Raw genomic sequence first — 27,321 nt, 5'->3', positions numbered from 1 at the left:
TATCTGTTTCAATGACATGGAACAAATTTGACAATTAACGCTCTTTGATAGTATTATGTTTTATGTAAAGTAATAAATGTAAATTTTAATCATTTATTATTTAAAAAATATCTCATCATGAATATAAAATTGATATCAAGAATTTGAACTGCCATCAAGTCATATATTTTCGGTTTCGTTTTCAAGGTGACGTAGCATTCGGGAAGAAGAAGAGCAAGTTCCCGACTGCCAATTTCTGAATATCTCCGAATTATGGCAAATGAACATGCTTTTGCACTGCTCGCAAATAAAGTACGGTGAAGTGAAATTTCCGCGTAGTAATTTTTGATAATTGATTTCTATCAGATTTATTGTAGTCCATAGTTTCCCCAGCTAAAACAGAAATGACGGTAAATTTTGTGATGTCTTATTGTATTTTAATGTCTGTATTTTTCAAAAATTTACATTTTACTGAATAATTTATTTACGTTTTTCTTAATAACTTCTTTTATGCATGATTACTTTGCGTGCAATCAGAATTTGTGAAATTTTTTTACTTTGTTTAATACTACTAAGTATTTGTCAGTGAATGTCTTTTCCTTTTGATTTTGCTGATATGCGCTTCTAGATTGTATTGAATTGTCTTCATCTAATTTTCTAATCTCAGTTTGTTAGGTTCGATTAAATTTGTTCTGATGACTTAATCGAATTGTCAATAAACAAACACGTATTTATATTGCTTGGGAATCTATTCATTCCTTTAGAGCCTCATTTTCTCAATAATTTTATTGATATTTTGGATTATAGACTGTATTAGAACATTAAATTAATTTACAATAACATCTCTTAAAAAATATGTATAGTGCTTAGTTGAATTTTTAAACTGCCATTCTTTTTATTGCTAATGTGGATTAATATTCAATGCCAATGTTTTAAACATATGTTTAAAAGGATTAAAAACCACATTATATTTGCTATTTAGTGCTATAAATGTGGGATATACCTATTTACTCTTGGTGTATATTGGTATAAGTGTGTGTTTGTATCTGTGTTACACAAGCAGCAGTATTTAAATTATAGTATTTCCTAAGAAATCTGATTTAGAAGCTTATGTGTCTATAGTATATGTGTGTGTATTTAGGTGATCGAGTGATAACTATGTTAATCAGAGAAAACAGTAATGTTACAGAAATTTAATAATTTTTTTTAATTCTCCTTCATTGTTTTTATGAATAGTGTGGTAATTAAAAGTGAAAGGAAATCTTTTATGAAGCTCTTATAATTTGAAAAAGAAATAAAAACATTTCCAGTAATATTTCATAACAGAAGTTACTTTGAAACTGGAAATCATTTTTTTAGATGAGACATTTCAAATATATTTTTTTTTATCTAACAGTGTAGTTGTCAGATTATTATTCATAATTTAATAATTCTCATTCAATATGCTTCTAATTAATATATATATAGTAAACTGTCATGTTTAAAATTTCCATGTGGCAAGAGATTTTTTCAACATCTGATGATATTTGTTATTTAAAGAAATCATCTCTAAGAAATTTCTATTATTTATATAGATAGTTCTAAGATATGATAATCTCAAACTTTCGAAATGAACCATTTGAGAACTGAAGAGTATCATATATTTATGTTAAAAATATGTAATGAGATTTATACTTCTATTATTTAGAATCGCAAGTAACAATGCTGTTATCATTTATATTTTTACAAAATCAAACAGTCCAGTAGCCTACTCATTCTTTTTTTTTTATGGCTGTATATTTTTTGGACATCCCCCCCCCCCTTAAACTGGATAAATTTATTGAATGGTTTGAATTAGCCAAGCCTTCTGTTAGTTTAACTATCATCATTAGTTTCCATTCAGAATTTTACAAAGATTTAACAGACACCTAACAGATTTACCTAATCCATGATAATGGGAAAAGTGCAATTTATTTCTATTATTTCTAAAAAATTAACTCTTTTGAATTCTCAACTAATTTTATTATTAATCGATGCTTATAATAAGTTAGTTTTATCAATCATTTTGATTATCTGAAGGAAAATCTTTTCTTATAGCAAGCTTTTATTTCTTATTGTTGAATTTTTATTACTAAATAATGTGCAAGAGTGTGGATAAGCGATTCAACTTGATAATTCTTAACCTCCCTGAATGGAATTGCATATGATTTTTGTTAGGCTTTGTTTCTTCTAAACCTTGTAATACATGTTTAAAAAAAAATGGCAAGAAAAAATTTTATGTCATTTTTATTAAATTTTAAATTTCTTCATTTTTTAAGATTTTTTTTCGTTAGATCAGTTAAATAAATGTGTGAGAGACATCTACTTATACTACAAAATTAACAACTACGAAAGAAATATTATTTTCCTGTGTAAAGTTGTTATGCTTGCCCACTTAGTGCTAATATTTCTATCTGGTGTGCAGTACTCTCCAGTTAACAGAAATGTATATAATTTTTATCATTCATATAAACTAAATTGTTACTTATTTCTTTTATGTGAAAGAAATTGAATGCTTAGAATAATTCTCTATCCTTGTTTTTAATATATTATTTCACTTTTTAAATAATTTTAACTTCATTGTAATATAATGCCAGAAATTAGTATGTTGATGAAATGCAATGCCTATTTTCTCTTGATAGAATCTTCAGTGCAAACAATTTATTAATATGTCTACTAAATGAATTGTGTGTTCTAGACGCCGTTGAAGTATATCTGAACCCTGTATACCTGACATAGAGTTAGATGCACTATGAAGTAGTTTATGTTCCATTTTGCTGCATAACCAAACCCTCGGGGGGGAGGGGGCACCTCCAAATGAGGATGAGATGCTTCCGGCATGATGGTTGGATCTTGCCACCCTAGAGGGTACACTAATAGGTGGGGGATCTGACTCCTCCCATCGATGACGGGACGTACTTCCTTTGGGGAGGGTTGTACCGTGACCTTTGACAGCCCTTAGGACTCAACGACAGTTCCCGCCAATGTTGCTGTTGCTGCAGTCCGGTCATTCAGTTTTATAGTTTAAATCCATGTACCTTCGCGGCGGGTCGGAGAGTTAGATGGTTGACTTGCTGTATAACCATTTCATTTAATTCTTGATTCAGGAAGCATATTTTAGTTTTTAATATTTTTTTTAAAAAATGTCAGGAGTTGTGAATGCATGGACGTTTAAATCTTTTCTGTTCTAAACTCTTGGCTTAGACATTTATTTTATGATTGAAAAGGTAGCCACACATGGCAAATGGCTTTTGCTATATTATCAGTACTTAAGTATTAATTGCATGCTAGCAATTAATTTCTCCAAAATCGTTGAGATTTCCTGATTTATGGCAACCATCTGCATGCTAGTAATAAATTTTCAAAAATTGCAAGATAACACATCTTTTGTGATTAATAATAGACTGGATTGACCATTTGCATACAATTATTACACAAGTACCTCATCTTCATATGGTCTACATAACAACTTATCATTATAACATATTTTAACGCACGCCATTTGTAATTCTTGATCATTAGTGTATCTTCTTCAATCGATCATGCATGCTATTCTTATAGTAGAAGAAAAGAATTATAATATGTATATAAATCACTGCAAATAATAAATTCTGTGGTCAACTACATTATAGTCCCCGCTACAAGCAGTATATATATCAGTTCCTTAAATGGAGATATAATCTACATTTGGCAGTGGGCCCAGAGAACACCACCACCGTGATTATACTGATTAAGGAATTGAGAACCTGATTACTTATATAGAAATTTCTCATCTCCATATCAACGATACTTCTCAATGGGAAAGAACTGTGCATAATACTTTTATGTATAAATTGCTAACTAAATTTGCTGATTTTAATTATATACATTCCTTTATTTAGTATATCAATGAAAATTTTAAATCTCGCAACGTTTTGTTATGCCCTTTCATTAAATCTGAATTTTATTTTAGACTGCTGTAAATTTGGATAGCATGTCACCTGAAGAAAAGGCTCGGTAAGTTTTCTCTTTTCATTGATTAAAATCCTTAAGGTTTAAAATCAGTAATGCAATAAAATGTTTTAAGCCCTTGAAATATAACTATGGACAAAATTATAACTATGGACTGTTTTCTAAGCTGTTTCTAATACTGAAAATTTCTTAATACTTTTTCATTATTGGAGCCCCTTAAAAAAATAAAAATCCTAATGGTAGTTTTCATTATCAGATAAACAATGGTCTTAACAAACATGAATGCGCAAAAGACATGTTTCTTTTAAGATAATCTTCAAAACATATACACCAAGGTTATAAAAGAATTGCGTTTTTTGCAATGCCAATTTTCTGTTTTATACATTTGATATACAGTGTAGCTAGCTGCATTAAGGTAATGAGAAAACACATACACACACACACACACACACACACACAAAAAAAAAAAAAATCTATCCACTATATGAAATGCCATTACAGTTTATCTTGTGATACAGCAAAATTTATCTTATGCAAAGATTCAGCAATTTTTTCATACTTCTTTTGCATTTAATATTTGGTTTTAAAAAAGTTTGATTTATTAAATTATTTCTAGCAGTTCAGAATATTTGTATAGGACTTATCTACGAAGAAAATTACTTATTCATGAAAAAAGTGAATCTAGATTTGTTTAAAAAATTTATGTACACTTTATATTTCATATTGTGAGGAATTTATTTAAAATATTGTAATATTAAAATGCTAATGGAAAGTGCCTGTTTTTATTATTTAAAGACCATTTCTCTCTTACAGTCTACAAACTGAACTTTCTATTGAAGATGAATGGAGGTAATTTCTTTAAACAAAAGTCTGATTTTTATATTTTCTGAGAAATGAAATACACTAAAGAAAAAAACAGTTAATTTTTTTCTTCACTCTCAGTTTTATGGTATCGCAGATATAAAGAATGTTTTGTGAAAACATTACCTTTGATAAGAAAAGTCAACAGTTTGTATTTAAAGTAGCATGTGTTTTTTTTTAATGTATGTTTTTTTTTCTTAGTGTATGTTTATTTTTTCTATTAATTTCCAGCAGTTTATAAATATTGGCTGTCAAATTTTTATACATTTGATTGAATTGTGAAAAGCTCTCTATGAAATGAAAGCAGAACAGTCTAATTTAAAGACAAAAATTTGCTTAATTATAAAATAGCATACATTAAAGACAGTCATATAGATATTTGATTAATTTGTTGAGTTTTTTTTATATGTTTAGATCTATTTATCATGTCTTAAAGGGTTTCAAAACTATTAATGGTTTGAAGACATGATAGAAGAAATACTAATTACATTATAATGAATGGTCATAACTTAAATGGACAATGTCAAGAACAATGGTTATTATATCTGAAAATGATTTAACAGAAAAGGAATAAAAGAAACAAAAATCCAGTGGGTTTAGAAAAAACTAGGCTATTCAAACCGTCACTTTACATCATTTTCATATTGATTATAGAAAATTATAATTTTACATGGATTGGAAAATAAGTGTGTTATAAGTCACAGCTATCACATTTCTCATGTGATAACTGTGACATCCCCATTGTGACTAAAGTATTCTTATTGGGATTCATAAAATCCATTATTGTTGAAGCTCTTCAAATGACCTTGGTTTAGATATTTGATGACTATTCTGTCCAAATACTTTGAAAAAAAAATGTGAACCAATAAATTATCTTTAATACCATTCCAACTATTTCTGGGAATGTTCCAATATAGATATGGTTATCTGTATTTGCCTATATGGAGTTTGATAATCTTTAACTAAGTAAAAATGTATTAGTTGCAGTCAACTGAAGAGACTGTTGCAAATTGAATTTGTGGCTGAATATCTACAGATGTTAAAGTTGGATGCCCTCTGTGCATGCTTGAAAGTTGTAGTTTATTTACTACTCTGTGGAGAATATTGATAACTAAAGAAATTTATGTATGCTACCTTTCTTTGTAATTTCCAACTCTCCTCAGAAGTTCCTCCATGGTATATACCATTCTCATGTTGCGTAAATGTCCACTCTTCTTTATTCAAGTCATGAATTAATGTTTTTTTGCAGAAGATTCATATGATTTCTGGAAGGTTCTCGAATCTGCACTTTTCTGGTTAAATGCTCATGATATTTTTTTTTAACTTCATTTGTAATCCTGTCTACAATCTTGTAGACATAGGCATATTAGCCATCTTTAGATTCTTGAAAATATTTGTTTCCATGGTAACCCGTGGTAACAATGACAATAATGCCAGTACTTGTACTTTTATTGTGTTCATAGAAAAGCTTTCCAATGTTTCGTTTCTTAAATTAAAAGCAAGCTTTTAATGATAATTTATATTTTCTTATTTTGCAATATTTGTTCCAAGAGTCTGAAATTTTATGTGTAGTTATAAGAACTTCTAAAATAGTAATTTAACCAATTCATTTTACATGAATTTCATGTACTGAATGTGAATAGGTGCTTGTCAGTTGTAACGTCAACCAAAAAGCACTAGCAAAAATCGTCAAAACCATATAGCATGTGGCATTTTATCTATATTTATGCGCATATTTATTATATGTATATATTTATGCACTTGAATAAATTTTTATAATCTGACAAAAAAATTTCTTGGCACTTTTTGGTCGCCATTAAAACCGACAAATACCTGAGAATATAATGTTTATAACGTTCAAATTTTGCTTATATCTCTTTTTTTTTTTTAATTAAAATTTCCCCTTTTCATTATTTTAAAATAAAGTCGTGTTCTACTTTAGATAATCACTTGTTGATTGTACATATTTATTCTATTTCAAAGCAAAATGTAAAAGTTAATACTGAAGAGAATTGCAGATCAAATATTATTTTCATCACTGTTACAATTAACTTGTTTTTTTATTATTGCAACATCCATCTCAAGTCACAGTTTGTATTTTTAAAATAAAGCATGAATCTGACATATCAATGAAAACTGAGCATTTGTGTCCAAAATATAGTTTTGGTTTTGTCAGAATTATCTCAGTTTAATAGATAATATACAAGACAGCACATATTTGCTGTAAATTTTCAAATATAAATCAATTATGCATTTTTTCTTCAAAAATTTACATAAAATCCAAAAAAAATATAAATTTTTTTAAAAAATCTTATGATTTTCCAGCATATTACCATGAGAGGAAAATATTGCCGAGTAATGAAACAGCTTTTCAGTTAAGTCACTATAAAGTAAATTTTCCAGACACCAATGAGGATATTAAACTCTGATTATTTTTTCTGGAGTTAACATTTATTATTATTATTATTCATTTGCTCTCTTATATACTACATGTACTTCTCATATTCTCTGTGCCAATTTTATATTTTGTTGGAAGATAAATAACTGTTAAATTCTTATATAACAAATTTCAAACTACAGGTGATTGTATTCAGAGAAAATTCTAACAACTGCTTGATTACTTGGCATTTCTTTCGAAATCCTCCATTTGATGCAACAAATCGGCAGTAGTAAACACTTTATAAAATAAAACAGTTTCACAGAATGAATAACTCATTTAAGATTAATTTTTTCATAAGCTGAAGAATTATAAATTATAGAAATAAAAAGTTGCATATTTGGTGATATTTAGAAATTTATCGCTGCTGCCTATCTTGTACAAACGTTTCTACATTTTTTGCTAGACTAGTGGATCCAAATATAAGCTGATCCCCATAATTTAACTTTATAAAAATTTCTAAAATTTATCTGCTTATACACTGAAACATATAAAATGCATAAATAGATTTAAAGAAAATAATGCAAATTTTTAAAAGCTTAACTATTGTAGGTGTACAATTGACAGATATTTATGCTTTTATTAATGCAATTGGATGTTCTCTGTAAAAGATTTCTTATAATATTTTAATAGTCTACCTGTTTAATATTTTATGGATAAACCTTTATCAAAAATGTTTTAGCAATAAGAGTCATGTTCTGAGTTTATGTGTACTTTCAAATAAATCTTCATTTTTACAGCTGATTTTTAAGGATTGTTAAACTTATTATTTCCTTTGGAATAGGATTGATCATTTATTATATTTCTGAATTTATATCTATCAATTTCTTACATATACAATTAAAATAATTTAAGTAGCTGTGAATTTGCATGTGCATCACCAGTATTTTCTTATTTGAGTATATACATTGATAATTGCTTTAGTATCTTTACTTATCTACGAAGTGAAACTTTTTTTAACATCTTTTAAAATTTTTAAATTTTAAATTTTTATCTAATCTTGACGTAATTAGGAAAATTTTACACACCATTAAAAATGGTTTGACATGTATATAATTAAAATTTTCCACTTCTGTGAGTGCCCTGGCAGTTGACCTGAACAGTTGCCATTTGTAAAACAATGGATTGAAATTTCATTTGCATGAAAATTATTCTTATGAATATGTTCTGGCTGTTTAAAAGAATTGTTAAGTTATTTGCTTTGGAGATATTTTTAAATCTGTAAAACAATCAGAATTCCATTTGATGTAAAGAGTCAAATTTTTCTCTTAAAGTCTATTGATCTTTTAATATATTAAATTATACTATACATAAATCCAAATTTATTTTATGAATTCATTTCTCATATTACTTTTCATAAGTTAGAACCGCTTATTAAATTGTTATCTCTAGAATATGCAAGTCAATATTGTATTATAAAAAATATTGGTTACTTTGCTTTACTAATGTATTATATTATTTTTAAAGGTATTTGCACCAGCAGATGCATGAGAAGCATAAAGGTCACGAGTCAATGCATGCCTGGATGATTCTCATTTTACTTGTTACAATTATAGTCTCTCAAATATTGTTAGTTGAGTGGAAGAAAAGATACCCAGTTTCATACCAGGTTTGCTTATTTTTTAAACTTGATTTTCTTGCAGTTTGAGTAATTGGCTTAAATTTTTCAAAATGTCTATTTAATTATTATTATTTATTCATTCCCTGAAGTAAAATTTTTTAATCTTATTTTTAGTGATTTCTTTTTTATTGGCATCTATCTCAAACATTTTGTTTTAAAAAATATCTTTATCTAAGAATAATATTTTACTGTTTGTAAAAACAGGAGATAATAAGAATACAAAAGATTTAGATGATTTTTTTTTACTTTGAAATGAATGGCTGTTTTGTTATAATTTTATTTTAGATTATAACCAAAATTTTCAAAGAACAATGATATAAAATTGCAAATACATATGAAAGAATAAGAATTAACACATAAAATTGCTTATTTTGGTTTATTTTTCTAATATTATATATGTAATATTTATGTATGTGTAAACTTTTTCTATATGTAAGTATTTTCAATTATAATAATTGGGGGAGGGTTCGCTGTTTCGCTCCACTAGAAAATAATCATCCAATATCATTACACAGAGTCTGAGAATTCTTACAAAATTTTTATTGAGTGAAATACAATTTACAAAATCATCTGTATTTTTAGTAATTTCTTTTTACCTCTTTTGATGCAAATCTAGTCTTTATTCATTTTCCTTCATATGTTAGTGAACGTTTCCCTCGATCTCTATGATATCTGCTAGCTTACACTAAATCAACACTTTGCCAGTTCTGTGATAGCTGCCAAATTCAGGATCCTAAAATTGTCTAAACACTGTAACCAATTTTAAACTATAGGCATTTTTTTTTTTTTACTTTATTGACTCTAAAATTCTCATTAAATTGTGTCATTTTGATGCTAGCTTATCCTTTATGCCAACATTTTAATATATCAAAATTTATATAAAACAAAATATTCCATATTGTTATATTATCAAACTTAGTGTAATAAAATTCTGAAGAATATATTTATAAATATTATGCCTTTAGTCTTCAAACTTCCTAAAAACTTAGCAATGTTAACTTGCATTCATTTAATGCATGAGAAATTAGGTATTGTCTTAATATTCTTTATATTAAACCCACTGTTTTATTTGTGAATTATTTCTTTGCCAAATATTTTTTCTGCTTGTTTTTTTTAATTAAAAAAGGTAAACAATTTTTTTTTGTTATACTATTTTTACACAATAATATACAATATATTGATTTCCCATTTAATATGTATTTATTGCAAAATCATTACAAATATTTTAAAAACAGGATTTAGTGTATACAAGTATATTTAGTGTATATCTTGATATACATCTGTATTATTAACTACTAAATTTGTTATGTAATCATTAACAGTTCTTATTTAATCTTAAACTTTATCTCTGCTAATAATAAGGATAATTGTGTTTGTGTGTTGGCCGGATCATTTGACCTACAGCTGCTAAATTTGACACATGTACATTGGAGCATAGATATATGCACCTCAGTGTTTTTTTTTTTTTCTTCTGAAATTTTAATTAGAGTTTAAATTAAAAAAATAAACTGAATTTTTGTATTTTTCCATGTTAACTGCAGAAAATACTATTGTGCAAAAATTATTTCTTTTATCATTTCAAAATTTAAAATATTGTCTTTTTAATGATATCAATTTAATAGTCATGTTACTTTTTCTGAATTTTGTTGTTTTTAAAACATTTTGATTTTCAATGATAGATTACATTGTTATCCTGGAGTTCAATCCATTTTCATGTTTTTTTAAGAAATATGTAATCAAATGATTTTCTTCCATTGTTGAAAGCTAGAAGAGTATTTTTTTTTTTTCATCTGATTATTTTACATGATAGATATGAAAGTAAAGTTACAATGATGCAAAATTAAACCAAAGTTAAATAAACCAATTATAATAACATTGCTTTAATATTTGAAAATTTTGACCATCTCAAAATCAGTTGTGTTCAAAAATTTTTTTCTTGAGATAAAAAAAAAGAAAATTAAACCAGTTTAATCCATTTTTAAACAATCATACGACTTTCAGATTATGCATGCGTCGTTATTTAGAATGTTATGTTTTTTTGCTTTTTTTTCATCTCAAAATCGTTGGAGCTCCAAAACTTTTTCTTGAGGCCAGAATTCCCCCCCCCCCAAAGAAATCTGGTTTAAACTGGTTTGGAATGATCATGTGACTATTGTATTGTGTAATCATTGACTTTTAAAAAAGTGATTTTTTCTCTTACCCTCAGCACAAAATCCTGCGAGCTCCAAAACTTATTTTGCCTGCTTGAAAAATTAAAAATTTGATATATTTCTTGATTCCCATTTTCTTGTTTGTGCTTCTTCGGGTGCTAATTTCTTACAGCCTTCATTTTATTTTCTGCCGATGCATTTTGAGGCTTCAAAAACCGTAAAGCAAAACATCATCATGTTCTCATATGATAATAAAATTTATTATTGAAGTTTATTTTGATTTTGTATGGTTTGTTATTTACATTATTATATTAAAAAAAGGCATAAAAGTATAATATTATGGTACTTAATAAGACATTAAAAAGATTGTTTTATTATCAATAATAGAATAATCTTTAAGTTAATATGTATACATTTTAGCTATTTGTATGAATTTTTTTCATACGTCAAAATATACATGAATATGCAATTTAAGGTTGTTTTTTTAGTCATTGTATATATGCAAGCAACAATTTATGTATATTTTCAAATATTTGATTCTTTCATTGTGTTAATTTATTTAAATGAATAATAGAATAAAAAATATTTCATAACATTGCTCATTAAAAATTATTTGTGACAAATGTGGAAAGTTTATTAAGATTTCATTATAACTTACTATTTTAGATGTTTATTTGAAAGCAATGATAAAAAAGTGCATTTGTTTTTTCAGAGAGTATCTTTATTTGCAATGTGGATTATTCCTCTCATAATTTCTATCAATCATTCTTGGACACGTTTCATAATTTTTTGGATTATCTTTACAATTCTAACTGCTTTAGTAGTTAGCCAAGCATTAAAAACACCTATGTCTGGCAGAACTCCAAGGTAAAAATACAGTTTTTTAAAATAATTTATTTTAAATCTATTTTACATACTGAAATTTTATACAATAATTTTTTACTTATGCAGACGAAAATTATACAGCTCTTTATTTTACTTTCCAATACACAATTCTCATTGCTTTTTGCTTTTTTTCTCTCTGAAACAAGAAGTTGTTTCAATATTTGTAATTATCTGAAGCAACATTATCTTATAATTTATCAGCAGCAGCTAGATTTAAAAAATGGAATTGCATATGATATGCTCATTTATTAATCAAATGTGAAGATTTGTATTTTAAATGGTAGCCAAACTAGATTGGCAATCTAAACAGTGGATATAAAAAATTTTCTGCTCTTATTATTAGAATTATATGTATGAAGTCTCAAATATGTTCAGTTTCTCTGATAATAATTTTTAGTTTACAGTTATTGCAGCTGTTGTAATGATACCCCTTCTAAAATCAAGCAACGTATTTATATTTTTTGGGGTCTGAAGGGATTTCTTAAAGATTATAATCCTCATTATTGGCTTTAGGGCAATATTTAAATATTTCTGTTGCTAGTTAATTATTATTATTATTATTCTATCTTTATTTTTGCCTTTGTATATTTTGTAAATTTTTATTTTCATTCAATTTCTTCTAAAGTTTTTCATGCCATAAACTTTTTGTAATTGAAGTTTCTGCTTCTTGTATTTGAAATATGCTGGATTATTCTTAAGTTTATATTCATTAACCCCTTACCTGCCGAGGATAACTTGCGACATTCGATCCCCAGTGCCACGTATATATACACCAGGGGCAGTTAAAACATTGACTTAGGGAGACGTATATATACGCCCGCAGCAGGCAAGGGGTTAATGGTAAACAATATAAATAAAGTACACAAACTTTAAATAGCTACAACTTTATTATTAGAATTATTTGTATAAAGTGGCAAATCTATTAAATTTCTCTGATAATACAAGAGCTTAATTTTTATGTGTATGGAAAGAATCATGTGTTAATAGGACATAAAATGCATAGTATACAAAATTCATATATTGTACAAAATTTACTATTTTAAGTATTGCATTTTTTATAACTGGCTGATAGCTTTCAGAAGGGGAAAGTAATTTTTTTCTACCATACATTTAAACAGTTTGTGTGATTATTTTAAATTTTATTTCATTACCTCTAAATCATTACAAAGAAAAATTTCTAAAGAGTTTTTTTAAAAAATATAAATAGACCTGTGGTGACGCTTTATAAGCCAGATAACAGCTACGAGACATGAGAAATTTCTTTTGTCTTGTGGTCATGTTATGCAGCTACCAACCCAAAGGTTGCGAGTTTGATCCTCGCCTATCGCTAATAGCAACAGACCCTTGTTTGTTCTGTATGTGGGTAGCAGTTTGTGGGGTCTTTTAAGAGCTTGGTAGAAGGCCCGATTTAGTATAAGTTATTTATTTACAGATTACGTTACACACAGACAATTTGCATAATAAATTGAAGATATATAGTATATATATATATAAGAGCATGAATCAGAGCATGCAGCACATGCTATCGCCTGACCTGAACTAAGTCATAGCATCACAAGACATCAAAGGGCGCTGTCTCTGGTGTCATCATTGTCAGTTATAGTTAATATTACAAGAGCTGCTGTAAATGTTTTTAATTTTAAATGATTGTTCTTCTTTTCACTCTTTTCTTTTTACTAAAAGTTGAATCACCAGGATTTGATTTAAACTTTATTTTTATAGATCTTTGAATAAATCTGACTATACAAATTAATGTTCTTACTTTGTTAGAAAGGTAGTTTTTCAAAGTTTGGATTGCTATTTAGTTGAATTTTACATATTTATGGGCTAATTTTGTATTACTGAAGTATTTGATAGGAATAATTATATTTCTTAAATTTGAAAAATTCAGTCACTGTATATTTGCAGAAGTTTTTAGCAATTATTGTTGATCCATGCATAATATCAAAATAAGAAATAAGTTATTAAGAAGGTGTTTGTAGGTCTATTTTTGCTTTTTGGTTTTTTTTCCCCCAACAACAAAGAAATTAAAAATGCCATTCTCAAAATATAGAATTTTTCTATTGTTTTTCCATACTGTTTTTTGGTATTAATGTGTATTTAAAGGTTTGTGATATATATATATATATATATATATATATATATATATATATATATATAATGTATAATTGAAATAGAAGGAATTACCTTTAGTATTTTTTTTAAACCTTCTTGCTGGCACATACTCTATGCCAACTTGAAAAGTTGTGCATATTTTCTAGATGCACTGCTATAAAATACAAATTATTAAGGTTAATTATTAAAATTGGGTTGTAATTCGGTAAAGGTTTATAATTACAATTGTTTTAAGCAATATTTATTTAAAGAGGAATTGAAACAATATAATCCTAATTAACAAAAACAGTATAAAATTATCTAAGAATTAGCTGAATGGTGTGAAAATATAATTGTCAATATTTCAATTGAAATATTTACATTTGTAATTCTAAAATGTAGAAGAAATGTGAAGATGAAAGAAAATTTAAATGCAAGAAGTCAGTTCATATTCCTTCACTACATTGTTGCAGTCCTTGTAAATATGCTTAGAATGCTCCAAACATATAAATTTCTGGCAAATCTCGTTTCTAAACTTTGCAGTTCTGTGTGTTTGTTATTTTAACAAGTTAGCATCTTTTTCATGTAATGACACATAGTTCACTTTTCAAAATTTAGTTCTTCTTTTCTTTTCAGCACTTTAAATTTTAGCTTGCTTTGTAAAGAGGTTGATTCTGTTTGCTCAATGTATTCTTTAATTTGAGTGTTTGTTTTGATAGATATTTCCTTCTTAGTAGCTTTTCTTTATTATTTTTGTCAAATGAATAATGTAGCTGTTGACTGCAGTTACACTTTTTAAACCAATTAATTTAAAAGAACAATAAAGAAAAGAAAATACAGAAGAAATTTGCCTCAATCACATGCAGCTCTAAAATACAAATAGCAAAGTTCTAATACCCTAAATTCCAAGTGCTGTCCGATAGTTAACAGCAGTCCAAAAAAACAGTTGTAAGAATAGCAGTCATATTTTCATAGTACCCTGTGATATAAAAAAAGATATATAATAATTTTTTTAGTGTATCTGGGCTTGTGTTTCCTGGAAAGTTAATTAAAACTTAACATTTTCCTTAAACCAAAGAAGACATCATGAAACAAGATGTTTTTTTTTTACTTTGAGCATGAGTAAAAATATTTCTATTAAATATTGTTTTAAAAACTTATTTGACAGAAAAGAAATTTGAAAATCAGAATTATGTCAAGTATATTGAAGTAAATTATATCAAATGTCAAGTTAAAATTTTGTCTTATTATTACTATGAAAAGTATAATATCAATGGAATTATGAATCAAAATTTGCAGAAAACTTCCTTTTGTCATGCTTTATTGGTATGAAATGCATATTTCCAAAATTTACTAACTTTTAAATTAACAGTTTCTTACCAGTAGAGATGTGCATAAAAATAAAATATAAGCATGTCATCTTCTTGTAATTGTCAATCTCTGAAATCTCACATGGGAAAAGTGTCTTATGAAAGAGCTACTAGTGAATTTTATTTTCAGATAAGTTATGGCCATCATAGGTATTTCATAAAACAACTAACCATATGAATGATAAATACACATTTCAAAATATAAATTATACTGATCTAAATGATTGACAGTAAGAAAAGAACCGGAAGAATCAGATCTTAAGGTTGAAGTTCAAATTCTAACAAAAAAAGCTCTGAAAGTGCATTCATATTAGTTACAGCCCATCATCCCTTTGTAATGCAAAACTGTTCAAAAGTAATAATCTTGCGTTCCTGAAATGATGGTCATATTGACATGTAAATTTCGGATTGGACAATTTTAGACATCCGGTTTTTGTTACAGTACTTGTATATAAAAAGAAAAAGTTGTGGGGGACAGAATAAAAGTTATGATATAATTGTTGGGAAGTTTATTGATTATTAGTAGGAGTTGTATAATGTTTTTAACTAAAATGTTTTGCAAATATATTTTGTTTCTTTTTTCACTTTTAGGTTAGTTTACAAGTGGTTTTATCTTATCTATATGATAAGTTATGCCCTTGGTGTTATAGGTTATCTATTTGTTTTTTTAACACTTCTTGGAGTTAACCTTTTGTTCCAAAGTTTGCCACAGCCCTGGATGGATTGTGGCATAATGTGTCTTTTTTATGGACTTTACTACGGTGTCTTAGGGAGAGATGTTGCAGAGATCATTACAGACAAAATGGCAGCAAAAATTGGGGTATGCATTTCTGATTTTGGAACTGTTTCTATTCTATTGTAATTTACTTGTTTATTTCATTGCACAAATTTTTTAATCCCATTTGATATAAGGATAATACAAAACAAAGACATACAATTTTACTGTAAACAAAGATAGGAAGAAAGCATTCTATTACAGTACAGAAAGAATTTTGCAATTTTATTTGTGTGTGTAATATTTGGCCTATGTGTTCTTTGTGTCATTTTCTGTGAAACATGCATGCAGTTATTGATGTACATTTTATAACCAGATATATGTTCTGCATGTGATTATCTAAACCTCCTGGAATTATTTCATATGTCTTCATTTCACTGGATATGTTGCAATCTTTTTTAATACTTTCTTTCCATGTAACAGTTAATAAATTGTAGATATGTATCTAAAATATATTTTATCAAATAAACTGCACACTATGTGGCAAAGAATAGTTGCAATAACAATTATTACATGTACAGACAAAACTTTATGCATCTTTTTGTATTTAAGTTTTCTTATCAATCATTTACTAGACTCAAATGTAAAAGCATTTGGAAGACTAATATGTAAAGGAACACAAATTCATTCTGATTAAAACAGATCTCATCTGGATATATTTTTCATCTGCAAAAAGGGGGAAGAAGGAAAAGCATTACTGTTATTAATCACAGATGATAGACATTCATTATTATTCATGTGGCTAAGTGGATAAAAAGCTGCTGTTGTCTCCCAGCAATTTTTTTTTCTTCCTTTGTAGTTTATTAAGAAGTTGTAACTATATATAATCGATGCAATTGCTTTGAATGAAAAATTATACATTTTGGTATTTTAAAAATATATATATTCTTGCAATTTTATGTATAATATAAATTTAAATATGTATTTTAATTTGCCAATTTTTTTAATGAATACTAATATTATGTAGTAAATTTTTATACTTATATTATACCAAGTTTGATTTCTTTCTGTTTAGAAGTGTGTTTAAAATAGAAACTTTATTCACATTATACCCTTAGATATAACAAATTCAAATCTAAAGAAAGTTATTAACACTTTTGTTTTATGTATTATTCACACTCCATGCTTATTACTTTAACTATTTATTAATAACCTAATATAAATGGCCTATTAATGATCCTATAAAATGAGTCTTGAGTTGCAATATCTTTATTTAGTATTGTTTTTATATAGTGATATAATGTTTCATTGTAATAATTATATGCATTAATCCTAAAGGGCATGCATTTATACACTTTATATAATTAATGTTATATTTTAGCAATTGTGTAATGCTAAATAAAATTTCAAAATAAATAAATAAAATAGGCTTTTGAATAATCTCGAAACATTTCCCTTTCATTTATGGAGCATGATAATTTCTTCATATATGGTTTAATTAAATAAAATGTATCATTTGATTTATAAAAAAACCCCTTAATTTTATGTTGAGGCTCAGATTTAGCTTCAATATCTTATAACATTGACATTCTTTTATTTAGTGATTACTCTCATCATTTATATCTCATAAGAAATTAAAGTTCTTCCTTTAATTGTAATTAAATATTATAAATATTTAGTAATATATTATCCCTGTATAGTATTTTTTTTTAATAATATGGGGAAATTTAATAATTTTCATAGCCTATAGCAAAAATTTGGAATTTCTGTGGTTGAAAAACTAGTTATGAAAGCTTTCTGTTAAAAGGAAAGAGATTTTCTTTTAAAAGTATAATATTTAAAGCATTAATTGCTTAAGATTTTAATGCGAGTTAGTAAGAAATTCTTAAGGATATTATTCTGAATGTTCCTTTTTGTAGTTGTGCCAGTTTTCTAATGGATTGAAATATTGCAAGGCCAGAAAACTACAGTCAAAAGGCTGCAAGTTCTGCCCTCTGCTTATATTCTTAATCAGTATTACTAAAGAAAAAAAACTAGTGTGCTAATATGTGCTTTAGCAATTTATTTCTCACTGCAACCAGGCTGGCTTTTTAAGGTCTTCCTACCAGTGAAACACAAACATGGGCTAGCCCTCTCTTGAAAATCCTCCAGAAATACACCCAACCTCTTATATACTGGAACTTAAATTAGAGTGTAATCTCCGGTTATTTTAATCTCAAACTGAAACTGTCATCTTACCTCTTTTTCACAGTTCCTGGAAATGTATAACAGTAACAATATTCCGTATTCCTATTAGTATTCAGTGGTTCGACAATACTTTTGAACTTGCATTCTTCACTTCCAGGATATTATTATTTCTGGTCCGAAAGTGAGATTGTAAATATAATTTCTAAATAAACATAGAAGTAAGTAGTTATGGTATGTCAACTAATGAGATTAATCACAATACATGTAACATGTTTCTTTACTTAAATGATTCTTACAACTGGCATGTTTCTTCTTTCGACATAAGCGTACAATATGAACTTGGGATATAATATTTCTTAAGAAAGGTTTATTTTTTATGATTACTTTTTTACTGTATCTTATATTGTATTTGTGTGGATCATGATTTTTTTTTTTTTTTTTTTTTTTAGTATTACACAGAATCTGGAATTCCTGTTAGACAGTTAGAATCCAATATTTGCTGTGTCTGTGGTAATCCTATTCTAGTCCAAGATAATTCAAATGCCATTGTAGAAAAAACTTTTAATTTATCTTGTGGTCATACGTATCCTTTCACATTTACATTTATATAATTAAGTTGAAATTTTTTATCAAATATGAATAGGAAAGAATTGTTAATTTATCCCTCTTTAATTAGCTTTAATATTCACTTACTGTGTTCTTTCAGCATATTTCCTTTCATTTCAGACTGTATAACAATTTTTAAAGTGATGATTATTATTTCATGAAGCTCTGAAAGGAACTTATATGTAGAATATTTAAGCTAAAGCTGTAAATTTCCAATAAGCTTTAATTATTATCAGTCATTATTTAATAACAAGAAAATTAATGTAAGCTGTGTTTTTAATTTGAATTTATTTTGATGCAGTTAAAACTATTATCATGTATGATTTAGAGTAATTATAGGGCATTAAATTATGACAATGTGTTGAAATGGAAGCAATTTTGTCTTTTATATAGGTATATCTCAATAAAATATTAGCAAAATGTAAGAACTGTAGCAATTTTAATTTCTTAATTTTCTGAGTAGAATTATATTTTTAAATTTATCTTTGCATTTTAGAACAAGGTCAAAATAATATATATATATATATATATATATATATATATATATATATATATATATATATATATATATATATATATATATATATATAATATTATTATTATTATTAGAAACAGAATATTTAACTTGTGTTATTTTTTTTATTCTAACTTGTAATCAGTTGCAGAAGAATTAAATTATCTATACATGAAAAAATGGATTGTTAATGTTTAAATTTTTAAATAACAATTGCAAAAAAAATTATAAAATACTAATTTAATTTATAGTCTAACTTTAATTCAAATTTATATAATCAGTTTTTATAATTATTACCCAAACTGTAAATGGAATTCATGTTCGCAAAATTTAGTTTATATTTTCTAAGCTATTCTCATGAACTATCTAGTTAAAGATTTTTAAACTTCATAATTTTCTCAGGAATTAAAATTTTTTACCTAAAAGAAATGTCATGCAAATATTGTTTTCTGTTGACAATCCTCTTTAAGAAAAGTTCACTTTACATTTGTTGACGAAAATGTCTTTTAATAGTGTTAAACATTTAGATCCAGCTTTTCTTTTACTGAATGGCTTGAACTAGAAATTACCCATTTTCATTAAAATTGGGCACTTTTTTTGTTTTGCCAGTTTTTTTTATTCTCAAATTATTTGTAATATTTAATATTATTTTTGAATTAATTTTTTTTTATATTTTCATATACTGTTAAATTAAAAGAAATGAAATTTAATTCTAATTGTATTTTTCACAAGCATCTTTTGATTACCAACTTGTTTGCTGAGAATAGTGGTTATATTTAATTTCATTTAATTTTCTTATGGAAAATTTTATGCCCATAATTTCTTTAGTGAGTTATTTTTAAGTTGTATGGAATTTAATGCCATTTTATTTTACAACCATTTACCTGTTTAGTTTATTGTGAATGTAAACCTTTATGAATGGAGCCAAGTTTCATGATATTATTGTGTATTAAAAATGTAATTACACAGATAATTTATTTCCAAAATGCATAGTGGTACTGTAATTTCATTTTCTTATTCCTCATAGAAATTATACTTGCAATAAACAGGTTGTTGTTTTTTTTTTACAACATAAGTAAAAATCACTAAAAATTAAATTATGGATGAAAATAAGTGATTAAATATTTGTTAAAGCAATGAAAATATTTTGAATTTTGTTGCAACAATGGAAACTGGAAAAAAAATTAATTAATTTTTATATTTTAGTACAATTTTACAATTTGTTTAATTATATAATTTTGTAAAAATTATGTACATACAATGTACACAATTTCAGAATTTCATAAATGCCCAAATTCTGCTTAATTCTTAATTAAAATCTATAAAATAAATAGCTACCTTAACATTTTTAGTTAATTGAAATCTTTTAAAAATACACATTACCACGTTCAAAAATATACTTTTATAAACTATTGTGTATGATATTCAAATAGTTCGACCTGTAGAATAACAACAAACCAATGACAGATATAGATATTTTACAGTCCTATTCAAGTGAACATTGTGAGACCTTTTTTTTAACAGAAAGGTCAATTTAGTTTCATATTTCAGCATACTTTTAACTTATTAATGATTTATTTTAGATAATATTTCTCATTTTATTAACAATATGGATATGTATTTACTTTTCAATTATCTGTTTAGACCCTATCTATTTTATTTATCTATTAACATCCAAGTTTGCACTCAGTATTATTGAATCTGATGTTCAGTTTTATAAATATCATAAATTAAATAAGTGAACTTATGAAACACATAAGAATATAGGTAATAAAGTATTAATATCCTGAAAAATAATCGATCTTAAAATTTCTATTTATAATAAACTTATTTATTTGGCAACAAAAAAGTAACATTTTAATTGACTTGCTTGCAGCCCCTCTCAGCCTAGTGACCCTAAGCAGCTGCCTAGTTAGAAATCTGTCTTTGCAACAGATGTGTATTAAATTTTTTGTAGATAAAATGCAATGTTTTTCCATAATGATTATATCAATTTTTATTATCATTTATGAACAAAATGCATATTTGCTTCCCTCTGGATAAGCTTCATGATATAAATATAAAAAAGTATTTATTTTCTTTATTTGTATTACTATTACGGAGATGTAATCATGATTTATGACTATTTTCTTTCAAAAAGCCATTATTTGTATTAATATCTTTTGTGTGTGTGAGAGAGTATAGCAAAGTTTTATTTTAGATTATCTTATATTTGCCTGGATATTTGATTTATAATTCTTATACCATTTTAATAGAAATTTAAACTGTGTGTATGTTTTGCCTTCGGCCTTGCTGAATTTTATTATAATATTTGTTTTAATATCATCTTAACATAAATTATAAATCTTCAAAATAAATGTATAGTGTACAGTAACCATGAACTTATCTTATTATTAATTTTACAAATGTATTATTGGTTTATTCAGTTTATTATATTTAGTGTATAAATTTTTTCAATACCTTTAATGGCCAATTTATTTTCTTATGACTTTTAATAATGTCTTTAATATACATATTTCAGTTAATTTTATGAATTTATGTATTTTTTTATAATGTTTTTCTTAATCCACCTAAGATTTCATGAATTTTGTATACGAGGCTGGTGTATTGTTGGAAAAAAGCAAACCTGTCCTTACTGTAAAGAAAAAGTTGACCTTAAAAGAATGTGCCGGAATCCGTATCCTTTTTTGGAAATATATGTTCATATTTTTATGTATGCTAATACTTATATTTAACTATATATATATATAATGTTTAAAAAATGCAACAAATCATAATTGTGAGATTCTTTATAAATCTAATTAAAGTTCAGCTCACTTAAATAAGATATAGAATTTTTATCCATTTTCATAATGTTAACTAATATTTTATGTCTATCATATGATAGAAATTCCAAAAAATTTTCTCAAATATGAAATTTCTTTTTGAAATGTTGATTTGTCTTATTTGTCTCATTTTTTTCAATAGAATATGTATGAAATTTCAGAGATCAATTTTATGAGTAATTTTAAATGACAAAATATTAAATCTCGGAGATCATTATGTGCCTAATTGCTACTCGGAGTGCAGAATATTATATATTCTTATAAAATCTATGTTGAGTTGTTGAAATTAAAATCACTCTCAAGTTCCTATTTGTAAAGATTTGGAGCTAATTTTTTGAATAGCTCTATATTTTTCAAAAATTTTCTGTATTGCATGAACAGTTTTCTTCCTACAATCATATTCTTCATAATAGCATTTTGTCTATAATATCTATTAGCGTATATTATTATATATTATAGCTAATATCTATTAGCTATAATATATTCTGGTTTTATACTATTCAGAAATTCATTGCATGATAGAAGGTATTAAGGATTTATTTTAAGGATTAAATGTGATTAAGTGTAAAAGCTATTGCATTTATCAAAATGGGATTGATCGTAATATTCTTTTCATTTTAATATTAATGTATAATTTGTCCACTATTTAAGCTATAAAATAAATTCATTCTTATTTTAAGTGTAAAAAACTTCTTTACGTAGGGAATCCCCTAAACTTCAATATTCGAATTCTCTAAATCTAATTACTTTAATTTTCAGTGTTTGTAGTGAAATTTTTATGCTAGCTAGCATGAAAAGGAGAAGAAAAAAAATCCAGATATTATCCAATTTTCATGTGTGCATGTATTGGGTTGGCAACTAAGTAATTGCGGTTTTCACTCATAGATGGCTTCAGTTGAATTTTTAGGTTTGCATACGTAGTACAAATGTAAAACACATTTTGTTATTTGATAGTTGGCAATTCAGCTGTCAATCAGTAAAAAAAGTTTTTTGATCGGTTGCGTAGTTTTCGTTTGGCGTTCGTTGAAAAATGGGAAATCAAAAGGAACATTTTCGTCATATTTTGCTTTTTTATTTCCGCAAAGGGAAAAGCGCATCGCACGCTCATAAAATGTTATGTGCTGTTTATGGTGACGAAGCCTTAAAAGAACGGCAGTGTCAAAATTGGTTTGCCAAATTTCGTTCTGGTGATTTTTCATTCAAAGATGAAAAACGCTCTAATCGTCCAGTTGAAGTTGATGACGGCCTAATCAAAGCAATAATCGATTCGGGTCATCACAGTACAACACGTGAGATTGCAGAGAAGCTTCATGTATCACATACATGCATTGAAAATCACTTAAAACAACTTGGCTATGTTCAAAAACTCGATACATGGGTTCCTCAATTACTGAAAGAAGCGCAACGCATTAACAGCTGCGATTTGCTAAAGAAACGTAATGAAAATGATCCATTTTTAAAACGACTGATAATTGGCGATGAAAAATGGGTTGTTTACAACAATTTCAAGCGGAAAAGATCGTGGAGCAGGCAGGTGAACCAACTCAAACAACATCAAAAGCTGATATTCATCAAAAGAAGGTTTTGTTATCAGTTTGGTGGGATTACAAAGGAATTGTCTTCTTTGAACTCTTACCACCCAACCGAACGATCAATTCTGATGTCTACATTGAACAACTAACGAAATTAAACAATGCAGTTGAAGAAAAGCGGCCCGAATTGACAAATCGAAAAGATGTTGTATTCCATCATGACAATGCAAGGCCACACTCATCTTTGGTCATTCGGCAAAAATTATTGGAGCTTCGTTGGGATGTTTTGCCACATCCACCATATAGTCCTGACCTTGCAACATCTGATTACTTTTTGTTTCGATCTTTACAAAACTCCTTGAATGGTAAAAATTTCAATAATGGTGATGATGTCAAATCGTACCTGATTCAGTTTTTTGCTAATAAAAACTAGAAGTTTTATGAACGTGGGATTATGATGCTGCCTGAAAGATGACAAAAGGTCATTGATCAAAATGGGCAATACATTACAGAATAAAGTTATTTAGTTCCATGAAAAAATTGTCTTTGATTTTCTGAAAAAAATCCGCAACTACTTAGTTGCCAACCCAATATATATATATATATATATATATATATATATATATAATATGTATATGCTTTTTTTTCTTTCTTTGCTTTTTTTCCAAGTTAATTTTGAAGTCTATCCCAATTAAAAGATCCACAGCATTTTTGTAACTATCTGCATCTTAAATATTTTTGATAGATTTGATTATTGTTTTATGTTATAATATTTTTTTTAAAAAAATTATTATCACTGTGGGTTTTTTTTTTTAAATTTATAATTCATAATTATAAGTGATATGTAATCTTTCAATCTGGTCAATTTCAGTCTTCAAATCTGGGCTTGTTTACTTTTCCCCAAATTCACAACTAGACAGTGCTATACATGTGGAATCAAAATTTAATTAAATGTGTTGATTGCTATTTAGTTTTGAAAATAAACATTGTATTGTCATCGCAAATACATAGATTTACAAGATTTCAAAACTATAGCATATAAAGAAGTGAATGAGAAAAAAAATCTTTTTCAGATTTTTTTTAAAATTTCTAGAATATTTCAGTTTTTTTAAAATATTTAATTAGCATGATATATTTGTTTCTCCAATTTTCCTTAATATTTTTGTAGCTGGGAGAAGCCTCATGTGTTCTATGGTAGTTTTTTAGATTTTGTTCGATACCTTGTCGCTTGGCAACCAGTCATCTTTTCAGGTGTTCAATTTTTCAATTATATACTAGGGTTGGAATAACTGTACAAATAGTATTATTTAAATGTTGAATCAATAAATAGACTTCCATTGTTTTTGTATACATAACTCATTGATTTTGCATGAGTTCATGTCATCCAATCATTATGTATGTTTTTAAGATGAATGTATTTTTTTCTCAAATTTGTACCATTTTTTAATATTGCCAGAATAATGAATTCTTTTAAAAAATACTGGTGTTTAAAAGTTAAATTTTGTTGAATTAAAATATTATATTAAAACCTTGAAATTTCTTTTTTAATTTAAAAAAATATTTATTTAGTGTTTTTTTCACAGAGTGTTTATTGAATTTCATTTGTAAATTTGTTATAAAGTAACTAAAGTATGAATTTAATTGTATTCTTATTTTACTATCTATTTTTATGCTTGCAATATATATAGATTGATGCAACATGCTGTTTCAACATTTGATTATATCCTGATATCTTCCAAAATTTTGAATTCATTCATTACTCATATCTGCTGGTATTCTTTTTTTAAATAACAACTTGTTAGTCTTCATTTTTCAGAATTCTTAAATGTGTTTCATAACAAATAAATTGAGTTTGTGCATTCATGACAGTGAGTACACAACCAAATATGTTCCAGTTTTTATTGTTAATAAAGTATAGTTCATGAGTGAAAATACTGTTATAGCTTTATATCTCTATATAAACTTATTGACTATTAATTACGAATTGGGTATATAAGACTGAATAAAATATTTTATTTTAAATTGAATATTAGTGAAATACAAACATAATATAAAATTTAAAAATAATTTTTTGAGAATTTATCATTGCAAGTCATGTGAATTACAATCACTTTGTTAAGACGTAAACTTTTTTGCTATATGTAGTATTTAATGTGTTGAAAATGGAATTTAGTTAAGTTTGCTGTTTTTTATAAGGTATATAGAGCTGATTATTTGGTACAGCTCAACCTTATTTAATTTCTTGCATGAAAAATATAATCATGGTTGAATTTTGATGAATGTTAATACATGCATGAATATGCACTACCTTCTTCATGAATTTCTAATTTTTATGAGCTCCAATCATTCCAGCAATAAAATTTTACTAAACAGTTGTGCCTACTAATGAAGAAGAATTTTAGAGTGAAGTTGTAAGGAGTGTTATTTTGAGATCTGATCGGTTTCAAAACTTACCTGTTTCCATCTGATTGTCTTATAAAATACTATTATGATTGTGATGATCTTTGTAAGTGAGTATTTCTTGATATTGTCCCACTTGTTACTTAATGTGTTTTTCCTTGTAAATAAGAAATTTCAAATCAAGAAAAAGAAATATCACTTGATTGTTTACTGTTATCTTTAGATATTCCTTTTATTTGTTACATTTTTATTCAATTTTCTTGGCATATGTTGCTAGCTTATGTGTCAAATATTGGATCATTATTTTATCCCATTTAAAGTTACTGTTAAAAATTTAAAAATGTTTACTTCAGTCATGCAAGTATTTGATTTTTTTTTCAGCATATAAATTAAATTTATATATTTGGGAATTATATATTTTATATCTCTCATTGATTGGACAACATTTTTTGAATATCTGATTATCTGCTATTGCATAAGACTTCAGTTTTTATTAATTGGTACTTTTGAGTCAGGAGGGCTGCTTGCAAATGCCTGTAAATGTTAGTGATAACTCACCAGCTACCTTTATTTCTCATATTTATAAATTTGGCACTGACGGAATAACCCCCCAGCATTCAAGTTTCATGGTAATTATTGCCCTGCTAACGGGAAAGAAATATTTATTACTATATAATATTGTACTTATGCTCTTAATATTTTTATCAAGCATGTTGCATTTACAAAAGTAATGAAATTGAAGTGCATCCAGATAGTTCCGGAATCCAATTGTGTATAAATAGTGAAAAAAGAAAGCTAATGTGAAACAGCATATGATCATATTAAAGATTTTTATTATAAATACTTTATATTGAAATATTAAATATAATGAAATGTATTGGATATTTTGAAAAAAAAATTGTTTTAGTTTAGAAATTATAACGTAAAAAAAAATTCAAAAAACTATTTTGTTTTTTATTGATGAATTCTCATCAGTATCTAGGATTTTTTTCCTGTTCAAACTACCGATTTATGAAATTTTTCTGTTCTTAATTTTATTGATAAATTAATTCAGATGTAAATCACTATTTCACTAATGTTCCATTTTTATTCTTTTTGTTGTAAACTTTTTTAATTAGTAAGAAAATTTATGCTTAGTGTTTTTAACTTATGTTACTGCTTTTAAAAAATCTGTCT

The 27,321-nt window shown here is 26.4% G+C and overlaps 1 protein-coding gene across 2 annotated transcripts; it reads left to right on the top strand.

Moving 5' to 3' along the window:
• The first annotated feature begins 199 nt into the window (after window positions 1-199).
• Window positions 200-27,321, top strand: LOC129981533 (E3 ubiquitin ligase RNF121-like). 2 transcript variants are annotated; one of them, XM_056092401.1, is made up of 9 exons: window positions 200-389; window positions 3,950-3,993; window positions 4,762-4,797; window positions 8,714-8,855; window positions 11,730-11,884; window positions 15,958-16,186; window positions 18,718-18,851; window positions 21,964-22,065; window positions 24,914-27,321. In XM_056092401.1, the coding sequence occupies exons 1-9, from the start codon at window positions 384-386 to the stop codon at window positions 25,032-25,034; spliced, it is 969 nt and encodes a 322-aa protein (XP_055948376.1). In that variant the 5' UTR covers window positions 200-383; the 3' UTR covers window positions 25,035-27,321. The 2 variants fall into 2 exon arrangements, with proteins under 2 accessions (XP_055948376.1, XP_055948377.1); XM_056092402.1 differs by lacking the exon at window positions 4,762-4,797 and having other exon boundaries at window positions 202-389.

This window comes from Argiope bruennichi, chromosome 8 (genome assembly GCF_947563725.1).
Source record: "Argiope bruennichi chromosome 8, qqArgBrue1.1, whole genome shotgun sequence".
Classification (NCBI taxonomy): Eukaryota; Metazoa; Arthropoda; class Arachnida; order Araneae; family Araneidae; genus Argiope; species Argiope bruennichi.
The sequence above is the reverse complement of the archived record's forward strand: the minus strand, read 5'-3'. Positions and strand labels throughout refer to the sequence as shown.